Below are 20952 nucleotides of genomic sequence, written 5' to 3' on the forward strand. Positions count from 1 at the left end.
CAACAACAAACGCAGCCAGCTACGACAGCAAGCTGCTTCTCTGAATGAACAACAATGTCATTCCAGCAGTGTGCGTGTGTGTGTGGCTGTACTGTATGTGTGTGTGTGCGCGTCCGTGTGTGTAGTGACACACCACTGGCTAGTAGCAGCAGAGTGATCTTGTGACCAAGGCCCCTTAATGACGGTTAGGAGCTGTGAGCAGACTTAACTTCCCTGCATTACCCTGATTAGTCCGTATCTTGCTAACTGAATTGTTTGACCCAGAGGCCAACCGAGGCAAAGGGGACCAAAGCATCGGTGACTGAACTCAAATCACAACAACACACAGACGTAAGCCTGCTTTATGGTGCGTTTTCAGCCGGCCACAGTTGAAATGAAGTTTCACAAAAGGGTAAACTAAGTGAGCAGGCACCACACACAATGAACTTGGCGATGGCTGTTGTCACTAAATGTGCAAAGCTTCTGATTTTCTGAGCACAGGACAGTGTCTGTAACCACTGGATCACCATATATGTGGACGACTACATGCCCCATAACCCTTTTTATAGTAAGAAAGGTCATTTGTGCTATAAAGCGATCACCCTTTGTGCTGTTAATCACTGTAGCTGAATCATCTGAGAAGCCTGATAGCCTGAAGGCTGGTAGCTTCCATCAGTTTCTTCTTTGTTTATGGCGATGCACTTGCACTGATTGGATGTGCTAAGTTTAAGGTGTAATGGGTTATTGTTATAGTACTTCAAAAATTTACCATCTTTCCATCCATCAAACAGTCGGTCCCTGGCCCTCTTCGGCCAGTGGTAGTCACATCAGTCTCTGTTCTGCATCCTCACACACATTTGATTTGGGTTTAGTGTCAGCAGTAAAAAAAATCTACATTATACATATAATAGTAGTAGTTGGAGGTGAGAATGTGGTGGCGTAAAATATAAATAGACCATTGGTTTGTTATCTGTATTCTTTGTGTCTGTTTGTCAAGGACTGTTCTTCTTTGTCTTAGCCTGAACTGTGTGTGTGTGTGTGAGAGAGAGAGAGAGAGAGAGGGAGAGTGAGAGAGCAAATTAATCTTACGTCTGTGTTTCCCAGTTGTCTTCCCAGATGACCAGTGATATACAGACCATGCCCGTAGCTCAGAGTAATGGCCGCCGTCCCTCTCTGCCCTGAGACAATGAAACCCTACTTGATTACATCTGTGTGTCAACAAGAAAATCAAGTGCTGTTTCCTCCCCATGTTCAGCGGTTCTCGGTTGGGAAAGAGTATAATACAAATACAACTGCGCCTTCTTTGACGCAATGGGCCAAACAGGGACATGTAATATCTGGTCCCATTCCCCATACCATACTGATGGAAAAACATGTTTCCTCAAAACTTCACCCAGAAGCAAGGTGCATAAAGAAAAGACTCTTGAATCACCAATGCTCCAGCAACACTTTTGATATTGAGAAAGACTTAATGAAGCCAATGGGTGATATAATTTCATAGCATTGCTGAACTATCCAGGAGACTCCTGTGTTTCTGTGTTGAGCGACATTATGGATATCAATACAAAACCAGCAAAAAAAACCCATAAAGAATGCCCACCTTGTTCTATTATTTGTCCTGACCTTGAATATACTGCTATCTTGTCTCCAGAGGTTTGTCTTTGTGTTCTTTCTAAGGCTCAGCTTCCGTTAACGCATGCCATGTTGCTGTAGTGTAGCGTTCCTGTTCTGAGAGAAACCAACCAGCCGCCGAGACGGACGTTATGGTTCTGCAAAGACACGCGTAAACACTCTCCATAGTGCGTTGGCCTGCCACATCAAACAAGCTCGCCGGTTGATGTAACTTCAAAATACATTCGTGTTTGTAGAAGCACAGCGTGCGATGTCCAGGTGAGGCTGAACTGCAATGTTTAAACACGTTAGCTCCTATTAGCATTAGCATTTTTAAATACCGGCTGCCTGTGTCTCACTGAGGGCTCGGCCTGCTTCTCCTGATCTCTGCACTCCAGGGGAAATCTGGGCTTTTCCTTTCAAATTCATACTAATCTCTACAGGTAACAGTTTCATCACTGTTCTCACACACAATAAATCACTGACCGATGATGAAAAAATCGTGACTAAGAGGGGACCAAAGCTTCCTTTTTATAGTCAAATTGTTCCGGTGACGTCACTTGTAGGATTTCCTCAGAATTTTAGAAAACCTCTCCAGAGCAGCAGCTGCACTTCCACCCTAAGTGCATGATTAATTTGTTCCCTTATTTATACTGACAATATGAATGCCTCACAAGCCACTTCATTTATCTGTTGCATCTATAATGCTCGGGCAGGAAATACAGACACTTAGACGCACGAGTATACAGACCGACACACATTCCACTGTTCTCTCCAGTATAATGCAGGCCAAGACACAGGATTCTGTTATTTTATTAGATGTGTTTATGTAAATGAAGCTTTAAATAGTCGGCGTGTTGCCGGCATCGGGCTAAAGGTTTTGCCCATGTCAATGGAAAAATGGGTCAGAATGGCTGGAAAATTTCACTGGAGGTAGATTTAGAAGAAAGCCTATCCAATGGGTTCCCATCACCCTAACATTGCACTATATTTGTCAGTGCTCAAATATTTGGAAAAATAGGGGGGAGAGCAAGACAGGGAGGGGGGCAATGATGAGTGTCCACAACAGATACTGACCCCTCATACTCCCACCCCAACTCTCCGAGCCTTACGTGCCTATTTATAGGGGAAAATTGCGCTATGGAAAAATATGACAAAGCTGCATTCCATAAATAAGCTGGGAATGGTGGAAAAGAGCACACAGCTTGGTCTCTGAAGGCCTGAGTGGAGGTTCTCAGGCTTGGCTTTGGATTACAGATAGAGATAGATAGACAGATAGATAGATAGATAGATAGATAGATAGATAGATAGATAGATAGATAGATAGATAGATAGATAGATTGATTGATTCTGCAACAATTGCATGACACATATCCAACCTATGTCTATGTCTGACTGTATGTTCCTGAGTGTATGGTTTAGCAGGGTTAAGCTACCAGTGGGAGCACTGGTCAAGTTCTGTGTGTCTTTCGAGGGACCCAAAGTCTAGTTTGCATTATTGCAATTATTGCAATTTAAGGTTGTGCATGGTGGGACTTAAAAAGGCTTATACCTGCATTTTTAACCATGCTAGTGGCATGTGTCAGTGGTGATCGCTACAGGTTTACTTTTTTGTTTTTCAGTGAAATCTCTCTACAACCGTTGAATAGATTCCCATTAAGTTTGGTACACACTTTCATGTTCCCCACAATGTGAATTGAAGAATGAATTCTAGAGCTGTTATCAGGTCAAAATTTCACTTTGTTCTGTACTTTATGACTAAATGCTTGCAAAACTAATGACATTGCCTTTGACCTCAGCTGTACTTTTTCTAAGTGCTTATTAGCATTAGCATACAAATACTTTCAACTAAGGTGATGAAGGTGGTAAACATACCTGCGCAACATCAGCTTGTTAGCGTAGCCGCAGTGAGTTTGTTAGCATTTAGCCGTTTGCATTTAGCTCAATGCACCACTGGGCTTAAGTACAGCCTCACAGAGCCACAAGCATGTGTCGTTTGTCTCGTTGACACTGTTTAATTTGCATATTTCAGGCCGAGAAAAACAATTCAACAAATATCTGCTCTAAAAATCAGTTCCGGACGGGAGGAAGAAAGCTGTTATAAACCTGAAGGAATCATTTGAGGAAACACATGCAGTTTACAGACATACAGTTTTTAATGAATAAAAAAAAAAAAAAAGCAGACAAAATAAAGTTGCTACGCAATGAAAAAAGATCCAAATTAACATGGCAGCTGCCCTGGGGAGTAGATCTTTTGCTGCGTGTCTTCATCCTTTCACAGCCTGTGTTTTAATGCACACTACTGAACAAATACGTTGTGGTCCCTGACTCTCTCCTCAGTGGGATTAAGCACTTCCTGGTACCTTAGTCATCTGCTGCTTTGTTGTTAAGGGAAACCAAATAATCCTGTACGTGTGTGTGTGTGTGTGTGTGTGTGTCTTTACTTCACCCAATTACAAATGTAAACTGAAGCTTCCATTTACGGCTCTAATGACACAGACATCATTCTCAGAAATGTTTTAGAAACATGAAACACGAGATCCTTCTTATGACTAAAGCGTTACAGTTTTTGACCCGAGAAAACGTGCTTCCTAAATGGATGAAATTGAAAGTGAATTGACCCCCGACCCTGATGTGTGCAGTGTGCCTGTGTGCTGGACTACCCAGCATGCATTCAGCCTCAGCCCAGCTAGACAGCCCCAGATGTCAGGCAGCAGTGGTGGCTTATAGGACCCCAGACGACTGGTCTTCGCAAGGACACGCTCTCCTCGTGGCCCGCTTCCAAGTTCCAGGCTCCAGAGGGTCAGCCTCCCCACTCTACCTCCAGTCCCCCCTCATAAAACCCACTGCCATAACAGCAGCTAAGGAGCTATGAATAAACAGGCTGTCATTGTCTCGTAATATATTTATGGAAGACAGGAGCTGCATTTTTTCTGTCGCTTGTGTGGTATTTTGTCTTTGTGGGAAACTGGAAAGTATGCACTCATCTTGTGGGACAGCGAGACAAAACGATGTGGAGCGGAGCTACTGTGCGAAAGGCGAGTGTGTGTGTGTGCATGTGTGTGTGTGGTGTGTGTGTGTGTGTGTGTGTGTGTGTGTGTGTGTGTAACACTGAGAGAGACAGAAATAGACTTTAGATAGACTGTAGACAACAGCACCAGAAGAAGAGTTGTGCATGGGCAAAGTACTTGTAAATTGTCAACTTTTAGGTAATTTACATAAAATGCCATCGTTCATCTACCATCAGAAGAACAGTTGTGGTCAGCTGATTAAGTAAAAAGTCGCTTCAGGCAAAATTGTTTGCAAATAAATGTATTGCAATTAAGCAAGAAAGTGTGCACATCTATCCATCCACTGTACTGAGTCAGTGGTGCTTTGAGCTAAATGTTAAACAATGACAATGTCAACATGTTGATGCTGATGTTATGTTAGTGTATAATGCTATTACACCAAACTAAGATTTGTTAATTAACATTTGTTCGTTAACACTGAACACAAAGTGCGGTTAATGGGAATGTCATTAGTGTTTCAGGTGTTTCTCTTAAATTCTACCAGATGTTGGCATTAGAGGAAAAATTAGAGGATCACCATGGTGATTACAATTCCTGCTGAGGAGGGCATGAATGTGTGTATGAAGTTTCATCGAAATCCATCCGATAGCTGTTGAGACATTTCAGTCTGAAATGAAGTGCCCGCCTGCTGGTGGCACTATAGCAGACGCCAGGGGATCACCAAAGTCATGAAACCATGAATGTCTGTGCAAAAGTTTGCGCCAATATGAATCCATCACCAAAGTTATTACAATCCAACCCATGGGAGCATGAATGAGCCTTCTTGGTAATACTCAGGGTTCATCATGTGGTAACCATGAATGTCTGTACCGAGCTTTGTGACGCTCAGTGTAGAAGATGTGACTGTATTTTACCAAAAGTCAGTAAATAATCGACTAAGTTGATGTCTGTACCAAATTTAACCCGTCCTTTAGTTGAGATGTGTCACTGTGGAACGAACTGGTCGTTTAATCGACCAACATTGGCTTCCCTAGAGTCACAGCGTGAACATAAGGCAATATTCAGTCAAAGCATCACTTGTTAAATATGTACAGTTTGTATAGCCTAATTATTTCTAGGAAAACATACAGAACAGTATGAAGGGAATGGTGGGTGTATGATTTTCCCTTTTATTCCGTGGAATTAATGGCATTTCTTCCTCCTGGGACTCATGGGACAGACTCGAGGATAAACACAAATAAACTTGCATTAACTTGCTTTTCTATCCCTTTTTTTTTTTTTTTTTTTTTAAATAGAGACCTTTGCTGCCTCCGTTAAAGCTCTTACAACAGGTCATCTCTAATAGTTAACCCTGAGTAAACTCCTCAGGGGGCGATGGAAAGTGTTCTCGATGTGAACAAACATCCTGATGGGATTAGTTTAACTTGTCAAACAAGTGAGTTGCGCTGTTACGTTTGTGTGTTTAGTGTGTGCGAGCGCACGCCGGCGAGAGGAGAATAGATTGTGTGTTGATCTCAGCGATGTCCTCCACCTCTTATCAGTTGGTTCACTTAAAGGTCGGAGGTCGGGCCTCGTTTTGTGTCAGAAAGGTGAGGTTATGTTGACACGCGTTCCCATTGGTTGTCTCTGATAAAGCCGAGCCTGTCATTCCCATACACACACGGTGGACACCAGCAGTTTTACAATGTGTTCAGTCGAATACTACACCCCTACGAAAGATACTAATGTGAATCATTACAACGTTCACTTTTTGTTCAGATTATGTCAGAGAGGTGCTGATTTAACTTTTGATTGTTGAAGTGTTTTGAGTCACGTAATCTTGAACAGAGAAGATATTTCCCATAATCTTTTGGGAAAAATCTTGAATATTAATAGCTGGTTTTGTTTGGACGTGAAATATTCAGTCATCTTAGATATTGTTTGAAAATGCTGTGGATTGTGGAGCAAGAAAGCTCATTCTTGGCCTTGCAGACAAGCTGAGGTCCGCTCATTTTCCTCATTTTTCAACCGCATCTCACAGTAGTTGCTCAGTTATCATCCTGTGACCAAGTTGTGATTGTTCGGACATGTGATAGCAGGTGTGTGCACTGAGTATAGGGGGAGATCATTAGCAGCAGTAATTTTGATTACAATAATCGTAATACTTGAATAGTAATTATGTATTAGTTAGAATAATCGTAATATGTAAATGAAAGAGGTTGAAAGCTCTGGAAAAAACAAGTAAGGTGACCTCATTTAAAGACTATTTGGTCAAATTGTTCATTCTTTCTTCTGCCGACAGTTTGATGAGTAGATCAATATCACTCACATCTATTACCAGCAGCTGGTTAGCTTAGCTTAGCATAAAGACTGGAACTGGGGAAACAGCTAGCTCTCAAAAAAATCTGCCTGTCATGACCTCTAAAGCTCGCTAATTAACATGTTATATCATGTTTGATGCAGTCTGAAAACCACAATGTGTCCTTTTTACACTTTGTCAGTTTTATGGACTAAACAAACGAGATTTAACATGTTAATTAGTGAGCTTTAGAGGTATGTATTTTGCCACCTTGGGACAGAGCCGGGCTAGCTGTTTCCAGTCTTTATGCTAAGCTAAGATAAGCGGCTGCTGACGGTACTTTGTACGAGAAAAAAAAATGAAATAAGTTGATTTGTGCTAAAACAAATCATTTTTAATTAAATTGTCTCACTTCACTGGCACATTTTCTGAATTTCGCGACGTTAAAATCGACATTATTTTCCGAGAAACCTAAATTTGGAAGCTTTGTTTTAGCCCTGACGAGAGTGCAGCGGATGCCATTAAAGAGGAGGAAGCGAGCATTGATCTGTTTCACTGTCTTGTGCTGGGCTGTGCTGGTCACTCCATTTGCCTTTCCCTCTCTGGGCAGTTTAGAGTAATTGCTTGCTCAAGGACTTCTGAGGCCTTATATATACCCACCGAGGCGCCGTTTGTATTTGTCCTAGTTAAACCCATCTCTCTGTGATAAAGAGACGCGCTCAATATGTCACCGACATCTTAATAAAAATATGAAGAATCCACTGCTCTTGGACACTTTGAAAAAAAGAAAATAAGACCAAGAATATTGCCTGCCGCTTGCAGGCTGTCTGTAATGGTAATTTCTGGTGTTTACATTATTAATACCTCTCTTTGGAGGTCTTCCCCTGCCAGCCTATTAGGTGTAACCCGAGTATATTTCTTGAAAGCATCAATTCTGCATCAAATGCTTTCTCGTTTTCACATTCTCACAGTCAGACTGCGCGGCTCTGCAGCCTGCACATCAGTGTGCTGTCACAGTGTTGTGAGGAGGCAGTGAGCTGCAGTGCAATAAAACACTCCTGGTGAGCGGCCCTCGGTCCGTTCAGTCTGTGCTCGCCTGCGCCAAAGCAGCCAACGTTAGCTGAAACGGCATCCGAGCACTGACTCAGTGATGCACCGGTGTTCTCCAGAAATAAACGCGCGCGCGTCCAGACACTCGTGCACTCGGGCACACGTGCATGCGCGCGCACACACAAGCACACTGGCGTCCTCCATTATTTACACCCAGGTGTATCTGCATGCAAACGGCCCATTTCGAGACAATCTGATCACACAGCGGAGGCTTCGCCCGGTCTGTTCCTTCGCTCGGTGAGAATATCGCCGGGGCGGAATGGAAACTTCATTTTGCAGGGGCTAATATTAGCCTGGGCCTCTGGAAAATTCCTTTTAAATGATCACAAGCTGAGAAAAGGCAAAGAATTTGTTTAGCGTTTTGCTTGACAGTATTCTCTGCATACACGGCAGTTTGTTTCTTTCTCTTTTTTTTTCAGATGGTACAGCTCACAGGAGGGTCCTGGGAACACAGATGTGGAGGGAGGGAGGGCTAAGGGGAATCATATGAGGAAATGTAGGATTGTTTGACTGTCAGTCTGTCTGTCTATCTGTCTGCGTGAGTCTCCGCTGACACTGCTAACACTTGAACTGCCACGTTCTGCATCCCTGGTCATTTAACTGATACGGAGCGTTCAGATCACTTTGTGTCACCTGCTCTGTGTGGGATTTGGATTGTCAGGCTGCTGTAATACAGACTGCAGCCTCAGTGTTATCACAGTCACAACACTGTCTGACATGAGTGATTTAATGCTCATAAATACCATCAATAAAATATTTATCTGTGACACATGTTTAATTAATACACTCTGAAATGGACTGAAATAGAAATTGCCACATATGACCCTGCTTGTTTGTTCCCTTGTACCCTCATCACTGCCTGACCTATATTTACCTCTCTTTAATATTATATGACGCTAACTTTATAACCTGTGTTTGTGTATCTGTGTGTGCATGTATGTTTTGCTAGGAAAATCCCACCTGGCCATAGTTCAGAGGGTGAATAATGAGGGGGAGGGAGACCCTTTCTACGAGGTTCTGGGTATTGTCACCCTGGAGGACGTTATTGAAGAAATCATCAAGTCAGAGATCCTGGACGAGACTGACTTGTACAGTAGGTTCCCCTCTCAAAAGCTCAAACCCTTATAAGACCTCAATGCATCTCTAGACTGTCACAGCACGAGCACCGGTCTGAAATCCATGACTTGCTATAAACTGATCCAGGCCCAGCAGTTGGGCTGTGTTTAACAGCTCTGTTACACTGTGACCATTTAAACCAGCTTTAATGCAGGTGGAGGCTGTCAAATTAAGTGTACAAAAATGTGACAAAAGACAATGCGGTGCTGAAAAATGTATTAAAAAAATAAAATAAATTTTAGCTGAATTTGACTTGTTAATTCTTAATGTTGCTCATTTTGTTTGCATACATTAAATGCAACTTAGATTGCATAATTAAATGTGTACTAATCAATATTGTTAGATTAACGAAGGATCAATTGATTGCACGTAATGTGAAAGGTGTCGCTCGTAGTGCTGAGCGTGGAGAGGACTACCACCCGACCCTGTGGTTTCTCTCAGCTCTGGAGTATTTTAGCTTCTTTCAGGTTGTTTTGGTGTTACCGTCCTCTGATTCTGCTCTCATCACAACTGCTTACAGCTGGCAGCTGTTTTCAGTGATAAACCAGCCGTACAGTACCCGCTCCTCAGAAAACAGCAGGCAGACAAAGTCAGTGATCAGATGGCGAACACAGCAGAGGAAGTCACTCACTGTGTGTTTCTGCTGTTGTGCCCACTGCATCAGGAAACACCGAATCAATGAGCTGAAAGATGCTAAAATGAGGAAGCAACGAGTGGAACTGTGGGTTCATCGCTACAGGTGGCCTCTGTCACTTTACACGTAGAATTCTATAAAGATATGGATTATAGCTTTAAAAATGTCCTCATGTCAAATCAGTTTGCGTGTGAGTGTTTCAGTCCAGGCTTGTGTGCAGCTGAGATTATTACTCCAACAAACTATCTTGATACTGACATTTTTTACCCTTCGGTATTTTTGTAGATTTAAAAAAAAACTGCTTTAGGTTTTTAATTTAAGAGATTCTCTTATTTATGATGTGCACCAAAACCTACATAAAACCCTTTTTTAAAAAGTAAGAAAAGTTTAAGTTTTGTTCACATTTTACATCCAGGGAGGATTTCATATTTTTTTTACTAAAAATAATAATTTAAAAGTTTAAATTTTTTTTTGCTCTAAATCTCTGGAAAGTTTGAGCTGACCAAAGCATGAGCTGTACTGTTACACCTCTAATGTATCATGAAGGCCTGCAGACATGGAGTACGTGCCAGTCTATTTGTTGCCCTAATACATATGGCTTTAAGTAATGCTAAGAATGTGGTAAGCTAACAGTGTAGCCCCCTATAGCTCTCTTTTAGTTCTGAGAAGAACGCCACAGCTACATTTCCGGAAAAAGCAATAAGCTTTGGGTAACTCAAGTTTAGTCACCCTCTGACCCGGGAGGTCTCGCTCAATATCTGTGGAGTGGAGTGCATCGAGCTTTTCCTGTTGCACAAAAAGTTTTAGTTTGTGTCTTACGCTCGACTTTTCATTTTCCCTCCTCAGCTGACAACAAGACGAAGAAGAAAATCACCCATCGGGAGAGGAAGCAGGATTTCTCTGCCTTCAAGCCTACCGACAATGAAATGAAGGTTAAAATATCACCTCAGCTTCTGCTGGCTACCCTGCGTTTCCTAGCAACAGGCAAGTGGGCTGCGTTGCTGCTTGACTTCCCCCAGTGTGCCCTCAGCCCCTCACTGTGGGGAGAGTGTGTGTGTGTGTGTGTGTGTGTGAGAGAGCTGTTTGTGTGTGCATGTGCCCGTACGGGCTTTGAGTTTTGGGCAAGTGGGTGTAGGGAGGAGTGAGTATGTGTGTGGAATGAGTATCTGTTGTTTGTGTGTGTGAGGGAATGAGTTGTGTGTGAGGACTCACAACAAGGGTGTTGGTTTGCGTGTGTGTGTGTGTGTGTGTGTGTGTGTTTGTGAAGAAGTGGAAGGCCTCTCGGGAGCGCGGCACGGGATGTCTGTGCAGACTGTGCGCGGATCCAGAAAAAACTCAGGCATCTATTTGCTTGCGTGTCATGCACTGAAGGTTGCATGTTGGGATCTCAGCTCGCAGCTTTAAAAACACCACCCTGTTTGCTTACACTCGTTCCTCGGTGACATCACGTCCAGCATTTTTTGGCCTATGATCGGGGTTCTCACACAAGCCGACATACTTAGTGTAAAATGTGAAATATTTCACCCGCTTTCCCTTGGGAAATGGATTTCTGAACAGGCTGCAGAATATCCAAGTACTACTACAGCAGCAGCAGCAGCAGCAGCAGCAGTTGACGATAGCCTCCGTGCAGATGGATTTGCTTTAGAACTTTGACCTAGCAGCTAAGCGTTGATTAAGTTCCTCTAAAGGCTATTAGGGAGTTTAGTTCCTGGTGGTGGAGCCAGCTGACACATATCACCGCCGCTGAGTTGAAGGAGCTGATTGGCCCATTAGGTGGTTGAAGCAGACCAGTCACAATCTAGATACGGCCTTTAAACGTTATAAATGAGTTTGCGGTCAGGTTTGTACGTTAGTTCACTCAGACAGATGCAGTAGCAGCTAAAAACTAGGGACTGCAACTAAATATTTAAATTATCTTTCCCTCTGGCAATCTTTTTAAGAAGAAGTTCATTTTATTGTGGAGCCCATCTCCAAAAATCTCCACAAATAAAAACTGTTTAACGGGATGGACAGACATACAATCGTTGTCATATACTGTACACAGAGGGTGGGCGATAGTGACAGTAGTGAAATTACAATATGGAGAAGGTTTCAAGTTCGACTCATCATCCTCTTAACTGCACAAACTTGTTGTAAACTGCTTGTTTCAACCAGGTGAATGACTCATTCGAAGGTTCAGTTTTCCCTGTTAGCATAATCAGCGCCTCCAAAACACAGGTCTACAGGTTTCACTGTGTTTTTGTTTCATTCACAGAAATGACACCTGAGAGTAAAAAAGAGGAGTTTCACACCACAGAGCCTGTAGCAGTGTCTGTAGCAGTAATAGAGGACCTGGAAACATGACCAATAGGCTACAGCTGCCAACAGCACATCATTAGCTGGACTTGACATCAAATCGATGCTACAACACTTTCTACAGCAAAGTGGTCCATGACTTAGAGGGGAGGCAGTGACAGTCACGCAGACACTCGGCTGCCAGAATATGGCAATAAAATCACAGAATATAAAAAGGGAAAAAGAAAAAGTGTTTTGGCAAGCCGTGATGATGATGGTGCGGTGAACAGAATATTCATTTTGCATAGGTATATTCTGGTTAATTATTTTCATTTTAGTTGACTGCACAGTCTTTTAGACCAAGGCATTATAATTCTTCTGTCAAATGAGTGTGTTTCCCACTTTAAGTCTGTCTGTACATGACTCATATGACAGGTCTGGACAACTTGGAAATTTTATTCATACAAAAGAGGCAATTCTGAGTCTGAGAAAGCAGGCGAATGCCACAAATTCTCCTAAATCTGTTTGTTTGTGTGGTTCTTGCTTGAGGTCATTTTGTTGATTAAATGTTTACTGTATAAAGTGTCAGAAATTAGTGAAAAATGTCCCACAGTTCCTGCATAAGCACAGGTGATATCATCAGACTGCTTTTACTGTCCAACCAGCACTGTAAAAATGAAAACCGTGTCATTTCTGATCACAGAAAACCATCACTGTGTTTGACATGTCACTGTTTCGATCGCAGTCGGTCATCGGTTGGGCTGTAATGTCCGTCTCCCTCTCTGCTTCTTCAGAGGTCGAGCCGTTTGCGCCGGTGCAGATGTCAGAGAAGATTCTGCTGCGCTTGTTGAAGCACCCCAACGTCATCCAGGAGCTGAAGTACGACGAGAAGAACAAGAGGGCGGCGGAGCACTACCTCTTCCACAGGAACAAGCCTGTGGACTATTTCATCCTCTTACTGCAGGTGAGAGAACAGTGAGAACAGAACAGCAGTGACAGTGTTAAGACACCTGAAAATAATCCTTCTCTAGTGCTGCTGACCTTCATGTAGCCGTACAGCCTGAAAACTGCTCTGACTGTCTGCTCTGTCTCTGCACGAGTGGCTGGTATTAACACAGACTCTTCCTCTGTGGTGTCAGGGAGCGCATCAGGCCTTTAAAAAGGCCCGAGACCAAAGGACGTCCCGCCCATCCAAATACAACGTGCACTGTAAAAAAAAAAAAATCAGTTCTGGAAATGCAGCTGGAACTCCACATTCACATTCTTTGTCTATTTGCCCATCAGTCCACTAAGTCAATATTTGTAACAGTCCTGGATCAAATGAGGTCCAGGTAGGATAAGTGGGGGGTCACTGCCCTCGAGACCAGGTTTTAGGAGCAGATTGGGAGCTATTAAACAGAGCACGGATTTTCTACAAGTAGTATAAAGGAAACGGAGGGAGGCAGGGGGTTGGATTTGTTGTAAACTCACGGGCAGGATGAATAAATATATTTGAGCAGGAAAGTGGCAGATTTTGAACAGGGTGAAAGTGTAACTGCAAAGCTGTAGCGGAAATCCTAGACGGAAAGGGTAACTGACACGATGAAGCACTAATGCTCCACACAGAAAACGTGCAATTGAGAGTTCATTACAAATGAGATAAGTGGAATAGTGAAGTAACACTTTATTCCTCGTCATCACAGGGGAAAGTGGAGGTGGAGGCAGGAAAAGAGGGGATGAAGTTTGAAGCAGGACCGTTCTCCTTCTATGGGATGATGGCTCTGACAGCCTCGCCAGGTAAGATCTCGGGCGACTTTGTCGAGCGTTTTTGTCAGTTTAATGTTGGGAAAATCCCCTGTTCTGTGAAACATTGTTATTTATTGTTCAGCAAAGTCACAAACGGGGCTGAGCACCAAACTACTGCTTTTTTGGTCCTGACTGAAATGTGTCCATAGCACCAAGTACCAGAAGCTGACTTTGAACGCCTCCTCACACTCACACTCCTTCTCATTTATTCTTTGCTCAGACAACTCTTGGATTACATCATAATTACCAGGCGCGACAGCGTGGCTGGTGTTGTTGTATTGTCTTGGAGACACCTGTTGTAGCAGGAACAACCACAGAGCGGTCCTGAGTACTTTTCCAGGTGTTTACTGTATACGTCTGTCTTTTTTTGTCAGTGTTATAGCGTCACAACTGTGCAAGATGCAGTCATGATCTATAAAGGTGTGCAGTTGAGATAAAAATGAAGGCCGGGTTGGTAGATGGGTGTGGTCTGAATGAGGGAGCCAGAAGTAGGGGGTTAGGAAGTTGACTGTACCTCAGTTTCAATCAGTCTTGTCCGTTGGTGCCGTGAACGCACCAGCCGCTACGTCACATCAGTGTGTTGTGGTGCAATGCAACGCGTGACATGAGAGAAGTGAGTCTGGACGAATTGTGGCAGATTTACTCAGTGTTTCTGACCATCCGCACATAGTCAACCTTTAACCTGTTTGTATTGACATGTGTGTGTGTGTAAGTGTGTGTGTTTTGCTGAAATATTCCCACATGGTTAGTCATGAATGCAGAATGTGTCATCGTGACAAAATAAATGATCGGTTGATTGGCAAGAACATGAATATTGAATGTCCGACAGCAACTGACGAGTGTTCATGCATCCTGAGGAAACACCACTGCAGAGGGATCGTGGTCGGAGGGTGACAACATCTGTGAGGATTTCTGTTCTGATAGATGTGATCAGTGAGAGTTCTGCTGTCTGTAGTCGCTTCTTTGATGAGCTGATCAAAGCCAAGGGGTTTCATAGCTTGGGCTGTGGGTGTGTAGTTGAGATTAAAATAGAGGATGGGTGTTGTCTGACCCATGAATACTAAGCACTCATGTAATAATGTTGTAATGGCTCCTGAGTATTCGCTGGTCAGAACGTCAACATGGTGACAGCTGGTGTGATCCCTCTATAAGGCTTTGGTCAGCGCGGTGCTTCTGTTTCTACTTGTGACAACATTTAACCGTCCACATTTGAACTCCATGCCCTAAGTCCTCTTCACGTGGTCCACATGTCTGCTGTCATATTGTCCTCCCTGCGATTTGTGGCCAGGTTGTGTCAGCAGAGCACAGATCAGTGTCAGATCTCCTCTGACTGAAAGCCTAAATTTCCTCGGACGAATGTTTTCGAACGAAAGGATTGTGAGACTGAGCGTCTGTCCTGCGGTGACATCATGAGAAAATGTCAGCTACTGATCCGCTCAGTCCTCTCAGTTCATTCATAAACTACAGAACTATTCTCAGCCTTTTTCAACTGTTCTGATGCACATGGGCGGTGGGATCTGAGAGACACCTACTGGGGAAACAGCAGAACAACCTCTCTGGCATGAGTGCAGTCTCTCAGAAACGAGAGACTGCATGATTAAACGTGCTGCATTTATCTATTTCAGCTGCTCAGTCGCAGCGATGATTGGCACTTTGCTCCTGTTGTGATTGTACAAGTGTTGCTGATGTTTCTCTGGAGATGTGATCCATGTTTAATGTTTGTAATGCATTAACAGACTCTTTCCTCTCTTCCTCACTTGTATCTCTCTCTCTCCCCCAAGTGCCCCTGTCCCTGTCTCGTACATTTGTGGTCAGTCGGGCTGAATCGCTAGCAGGATCTCCAGGTACAGTGGCCTACAGTCTTTTTCCGTTTCTACACACACACATCTTCACATCTGGTACCGCATTGATGTCCTTCCATAAACTAATTCCATGTGAAAGTTTGAGCTGCATAGATTGTTTAACTCGCATGCTTTCTATAAACGTACATGAGTGTTTTGATCTTCATTGTGTGTGGATCAAACCGGTGTCTGAAAGTCTGTTTGTACCTGAATGCATCATGCACTGCGCTGTATTCGCCTGCGTGCATGAGTGAAAAAGAGCGAGGGAGAGAGGAAAACAGATTCAGATTGAGACTTAACACCCTCATCCTCTGAGCCATTAGTCAAGTGGCTGAATGGTGTTGGAGACTGGAGGCCCCAGAGCAGACCCAGGCTCCGCCCCGCTCGCCCCTAACCTTTAACCCTCTGACTACATAAACAAGACCTACAGCTACAGCCCCCTGCCGGACACCGCTGAGCGCACATACAAAGACACGCACATACACATATGTTCACACGCACGGGCACACGTACGCAGAGCGCACACACTCCACGCAGCACTACGGACATGCTGCCACGAACACAAACACACCCACATGTATCCGGAAATGCAGTTGAACAAATACACTCTCGTTCTCTCTTTAGCAGTGACCTACAGTGCACCTCTTAACGTGTTTTTTTCACCCGGTTTGGCGCCCCGCCGCGCACACGTTTGAGTGTGTGCTGTTGAGCGCGTGGAAATGCGTTATGTGTGTATTCTTGACACACACCGCCGTTTTCTGTATTGACCTGGTCCCTGAGGCCCCTAGAAAGTGGAGTACTAATCCCCAAGAGTTCACATGCCAGGTCTTTGGCCCACTGCGCTCGGTCCGCACACACACACTTTCTCACACACACACACACACACAACACACACACACACACACATATTCCTACATGGGATTACATACATTCCAGTCTGCGTAGTAGCATTAGCGTTGGCCAAGCCGTTTCCACTTTGTTGTGTGTGATTTTCACTAGGCTTCTTTAAGAAGTGGAAAACATAATCTGGCTTTAATTAAAAATCAAAAAATAATAACAAAAAAAAGAAAAAAAAAACAGAACAAGTCTACTGTTTGGTAGCACATAGAAGGAAGCAGCATCACTGGAGACCACCGCCTCAATACCTGCTCTATGAAACTGCCCTCACCTAAAGACTTATGCAGAAATTAGATTTCCATACATCACAGCAAGCGTCTGTGCTAATATCGAACAGTTGACCTGGAAAAATGTCAGCAGCACTCATGATCCTAAGTGCTGATGAAGGTGTTGAGGTAGTTCAGGTAGTTTGAGCAGGTACACCACAGGATCTGTAGCTATCAAACTCTGCAAATATGTCCAAATAGACAATGTGCAGTACTTATAACTGTGATGATTAACAGGTTCAGGGTGTAGAGAGCACCTAACCAGACCAAATCAATCAATCAAACAGCAAGCGTCGTAGAAAGTTAGAGATAGATTAGAGCAGTAGGGAAGTGAATCGAGTGATTGATGACTGGAGCCTCCGTCTATTGGCAAGACCAAGAGTCTGCAGACAGGCTAGCATCTCTGTTTGGCTGTACTTAGTCGCAGTAGTGCTTTTAGCTAAATGCTAACTTCACCCTGCTAACATGCTCTCAGTGACAATGCTAACATGCTGATGCTAAGAAGGTGTAATGATTACCATGTTCACAATCTTAGTTTAACTTGTTAGTGTGCTAATTAGCATTAAAGTCAAAGTAAAACTGAGATTCATGGATACAAATTTTGACTCGATGATGGTGCTAGAAAGATAAGTTAAGATAAGATAACATAAGATCTACTTTATTAATCCCCAGCTGGGGAAATTTGGTGTTACAGGCAGCATTGATAAAAATAGCAAATAGCAAAGGCAATGGAAAAACCAAAATAAGAAGTTGACTATATATTTGTACATTTTATACAAAAGACTATAAAATAAATAATAAAATATAAAATATAATACAATATATTGTCAATGGAAAGTATTGAGAAATATTGAAAAATTGCACAGGGATTGAAACAAAAACTGACAAATCTGTGATAAGTCAGTGTTTCGTCTCATTTAATGTCTGATTTCCTCTCATCTTCCTTTTAAGGAGTAAGTATGTCTTCTGTTGCTCTTTGTCCAGACTTGTCTGTCATGTGTGCTTCATGTATTTCTGGGGTTTAAACGTATTCTCCTCTCACGTCACCTCCTTCCAGAAAATAAATCCCCTCCACGGCCGTTCGGACTCAACCACTCAGACTCTCTGAACAGGAGCGATCGTATAGACGCCATCACCCCGACTCTCGGCAGCAGCAACAACCAGCTCAACTCCTTCCTGCAGATCTATGTACCGGACTACTCAGTCCGAGCGCGCTCAGACCTGCAGTTTATAAAGGTGAGCAAGAAAGGCTCACTCTGCCTCACATGTGCATAAATAACATCATGGTTTTGACCGATATGTCTGTTTAATACCAGCACACAGATGCTGGTATTGAAGCTGCTGGTTATTTAGGTCTTGAAGATTCTTGGTTACTAGGCAATTTATTGATAGATTAGAAAAATGATTTTTTAAAATGAACTGACAAAGATAATTTTTCTTATGAAAAGAAATAAAATAGGATTCCCAGGTAAACTAGCTGCACTAATCAATATCATCATATATAGAAGTACTTGAACGTGTGATTTGAAATGGGTCGGTTGTAGAGGCAAACCTGCAGAGCCTTACCACCCGACTCTGCAGTTCCCCACAGCTCCGAGCAATTTAGTGTTTTTTTATTTAGTGGTGGAGACCAAAAACTAGAGAGCTAAAAGAAGTGAATATTCAACTTTTTTCATCGCACCGCCAGAACCACGACTCTAAATGAATGATAACGTTCAAATGTGGATGTGGATAATGGATGTGTAAAAGGGCGACTGTTGGCTGATAATTTAGCAAAAAAAAAAAACTAGAGCTCTGATTGGGTAAAACCTGACATGGTTGTCTTGAAATGAATCCCGTGGAAATCAGCCTCTTTGTGTTGTCCAAAGAACTGCTTTCTAATTTGATTTACATATTGATTGGTTGATTAATTAATCAGTACAAATAGTCTCACAGAACCTTTCATTGGACACTAAAACTCTGAACTGAAACCCAGACGCTAGAAAAACATACAACATACATGTGACGTGATTTTTCACGCATGAACAAACCTGCATACACACAGACACACTGCAGACACACACGTGGACAAATTAACCCAAACTGACGAAGGTTACATAAAAGGCTTAGAAAAAAAAGTATGTTTTCAAGCAACATCAAGGCGGTTATGAAAATGCCTTTTGATAAAAATACATTACGTAGGCACCTGCCAGCCCGACAAGCTGTGATATTTCACCTCATCCTGGCTCCATCCACTCTGTTTCCTAGGTAACGCGCCAACAATACCAGAATGCCGTAATGGCGTCACGGATGGACAAAACGCCCCAATCGACAGACAGTGAGTTCACTAAGATCGAGCTCACACTGACGGAGCTCCATGACGGGGTGGAGATCCCCCCCGTTGTCACCACCACCGGCAGCACCACCAGCACCACCCCCGCCGTGTCCGTAGTCGTGGCCAACGAGACGTCCCACCTGCTCAACCAGCAGCAGAACTGTGTGGGCCTCAGCAGGAGCAACCACAGCGCCCACAACGAGGGACCCATCTAGCCCCCGCCGAGCCCGGTGGAGACCCAGACCCTCCACCCTGTCTCGTGGACACACACAGAGCGGTGGCGTAGATGGAGATGAGGGAAAGTGGGGAAGCAGAGGCGGGTGGAGTGAGGGTTCTGCTCCAACCAGTAGCCCCCAGTCAGTCAGTCAGTCAGTGAGACCCTTTCACGGAGGGGCAGTGGGGAAGATGGGTGCTGCGTCACCCTGAACGCCCCCACCTGAACGCTGTCAGAATCCCTGCTGTACTACCCCCTCTTACAGAGGGTGCACTCGGACAGTACCTGCCGCTGAGCTTCTTTTTTGGGACAATCTGACACTTTCATAGCGGTGACTTGGACCAGAGGATGACAGAGTGCATGCAAACCCTGTCCCCCGACACACACACACACACACACACACACACACAGAATAACACAACACTGGCTATATCTTGTCCTCAGGCCAAAGACTTTGGTCCCCCCTTCTTTCACTGGACACAGACTGTTTTTGCACACACACACACACACACACACATTTTCAAACACAGTCATATTCCTCCACACACACACTCCCCCAGCCATGCATCTTTCAGGGAGGCTCAGTCGACTGTTGATCCCATCAGCGAGGACTCAAACCCAAACAAGCAGAGAGCAACGGTTGGTCAAAGACTGCACCAAAAACCGCTTTGAAAGAAACCGTTAAACCACGAACCAAGAATGTTTTCCTGTATTTATTTATTTTATAATATTGTATGTATATATGTACGCGTGGAGACATGATATGACATAAACTGGCATACGAGCATGCACCAGCATGTACACAAAGGTGTGCGTGAGGCACACGTGTCATATCAAAAAGGACATGCTACATATATGGAGACGAACATCCATTCATGTATATGAGGAGGTGAGGGTCTTTTACAGATACAGTATGTACATTACAGATCTTGTTATTTTTACTATTATCCTAAATCAGGCTTATGGTACACTATCTTTTTCACCTTTAAAAAAATCACACTATTGCCTTTAAGAGAAATCATATAATTAATTATTTTAACAAAGTGCAATGAACTGCAATTTATTTAAGAGATGATTATGAATAAAAAGAAATCACTGTATTATAAATTGACAGATATATTTGTATGTATGTACTGTATGTATGTGTATATTTGTTTTTGAAAAATGCTAAACTGCAGCCATCCACAAGCAAAATTGTCCTTAGTCAGTCTCTCTGTCTCTTTGTCTCTTTCATGTGTTTGCATCCCTTGACCTCGAGCACATCCACTATACGTTCGTGATGCCCAGACTATTCACAGTGGGGGGGGGTGGGGGGTTTACTGGGTGACGGGGTGTGTGAAAGTGACAGCGTGGGCACTGATGCATGTGGAGGTTATGTGTCTTTTTTTTTTTTTTTGCCAATTTTACGCATAATCAAACTTGATAATTGCACAGTATTAATGACCTCATCTAACATGTTGAGCATCATCAACGTCACAAAAAGTAACCTCGACATTAAACATGTCCATGAATGATACACACCTATGCTTTCCCACTGTTTATGTGTGTGAATGAGGGTTGTTTTTGTTCTGTTCTTTCGGTTCTTTTGGCATGTGCGGTTCTTGCATGTTTGCGTCTGCGAA

General features: G+C 43.4%; 1 protein-coding gene across 7 annotated transcripts in view; it reads left to right on the forward strand.

Moving 5' to 3' along the window:
• cnnm2b (cyclin and CBS domain divalent metal cation transport mediator 2b) overlaps positions 1-20611 on the forward strand; it is a 35553-nt gene extending 14942 nt beyond the window's left edge. The window contains exons 2-9 of one of the 7 annotated variants that reach the window (XM_041933239.1): positions 8939-9082; positions 10586-10734; positions 12816-12977; positions 13696-13789; positions 15580-15642; positions 16951-16953; positions 17860-18038; positions 19050-20611. In XM_041933239.1, coding sequence (XP_041789173.1) covers positions 8939-9082; positions 10586-10734; positions 12816-12977; positions 13696-13789; positions 15580-15642; positions 16951-16953; positions 17860-18038; positions 19050-19331 — 1076 coding nt within the window. In that variant the 3' untranslated portion in view covers positions 19332-20611. Of the gene's footprint in view, positions 1-8938; positions 9083-10585; positions 10735-12807; positions 12978-13695; positions 13817-14290; positions 14294-15579; positions 15643-16950; positions 16954-17158; positions 17172-17859; positions 18039-19049 lie in introns of all 7 variants that reach the window. The other 6 variants (XM_041933243.1, XM_041933240.1, XM_041933237.1 and 3 more) reach the window with 6 other exon arrangements.
• Positions 20612-20952: the final 341 nt, after the last annotated feature.

Source organism: Chelmon rostratus, chromosome 3 (assembly GCF_017976325.1).
Source record: "Chelmon rostratus isolate fCheRos1 chromosome 3, fCheRos1.pri, whole genome shotgun sequence".
In the NCBI taxonomy this organism is placed as follows: Eukaryota; Metazoa; Chordata; class Actinopteri; order Chaetodontiformes; family Chaetodontidae; genus Chelmon; species Chelmon rostratus.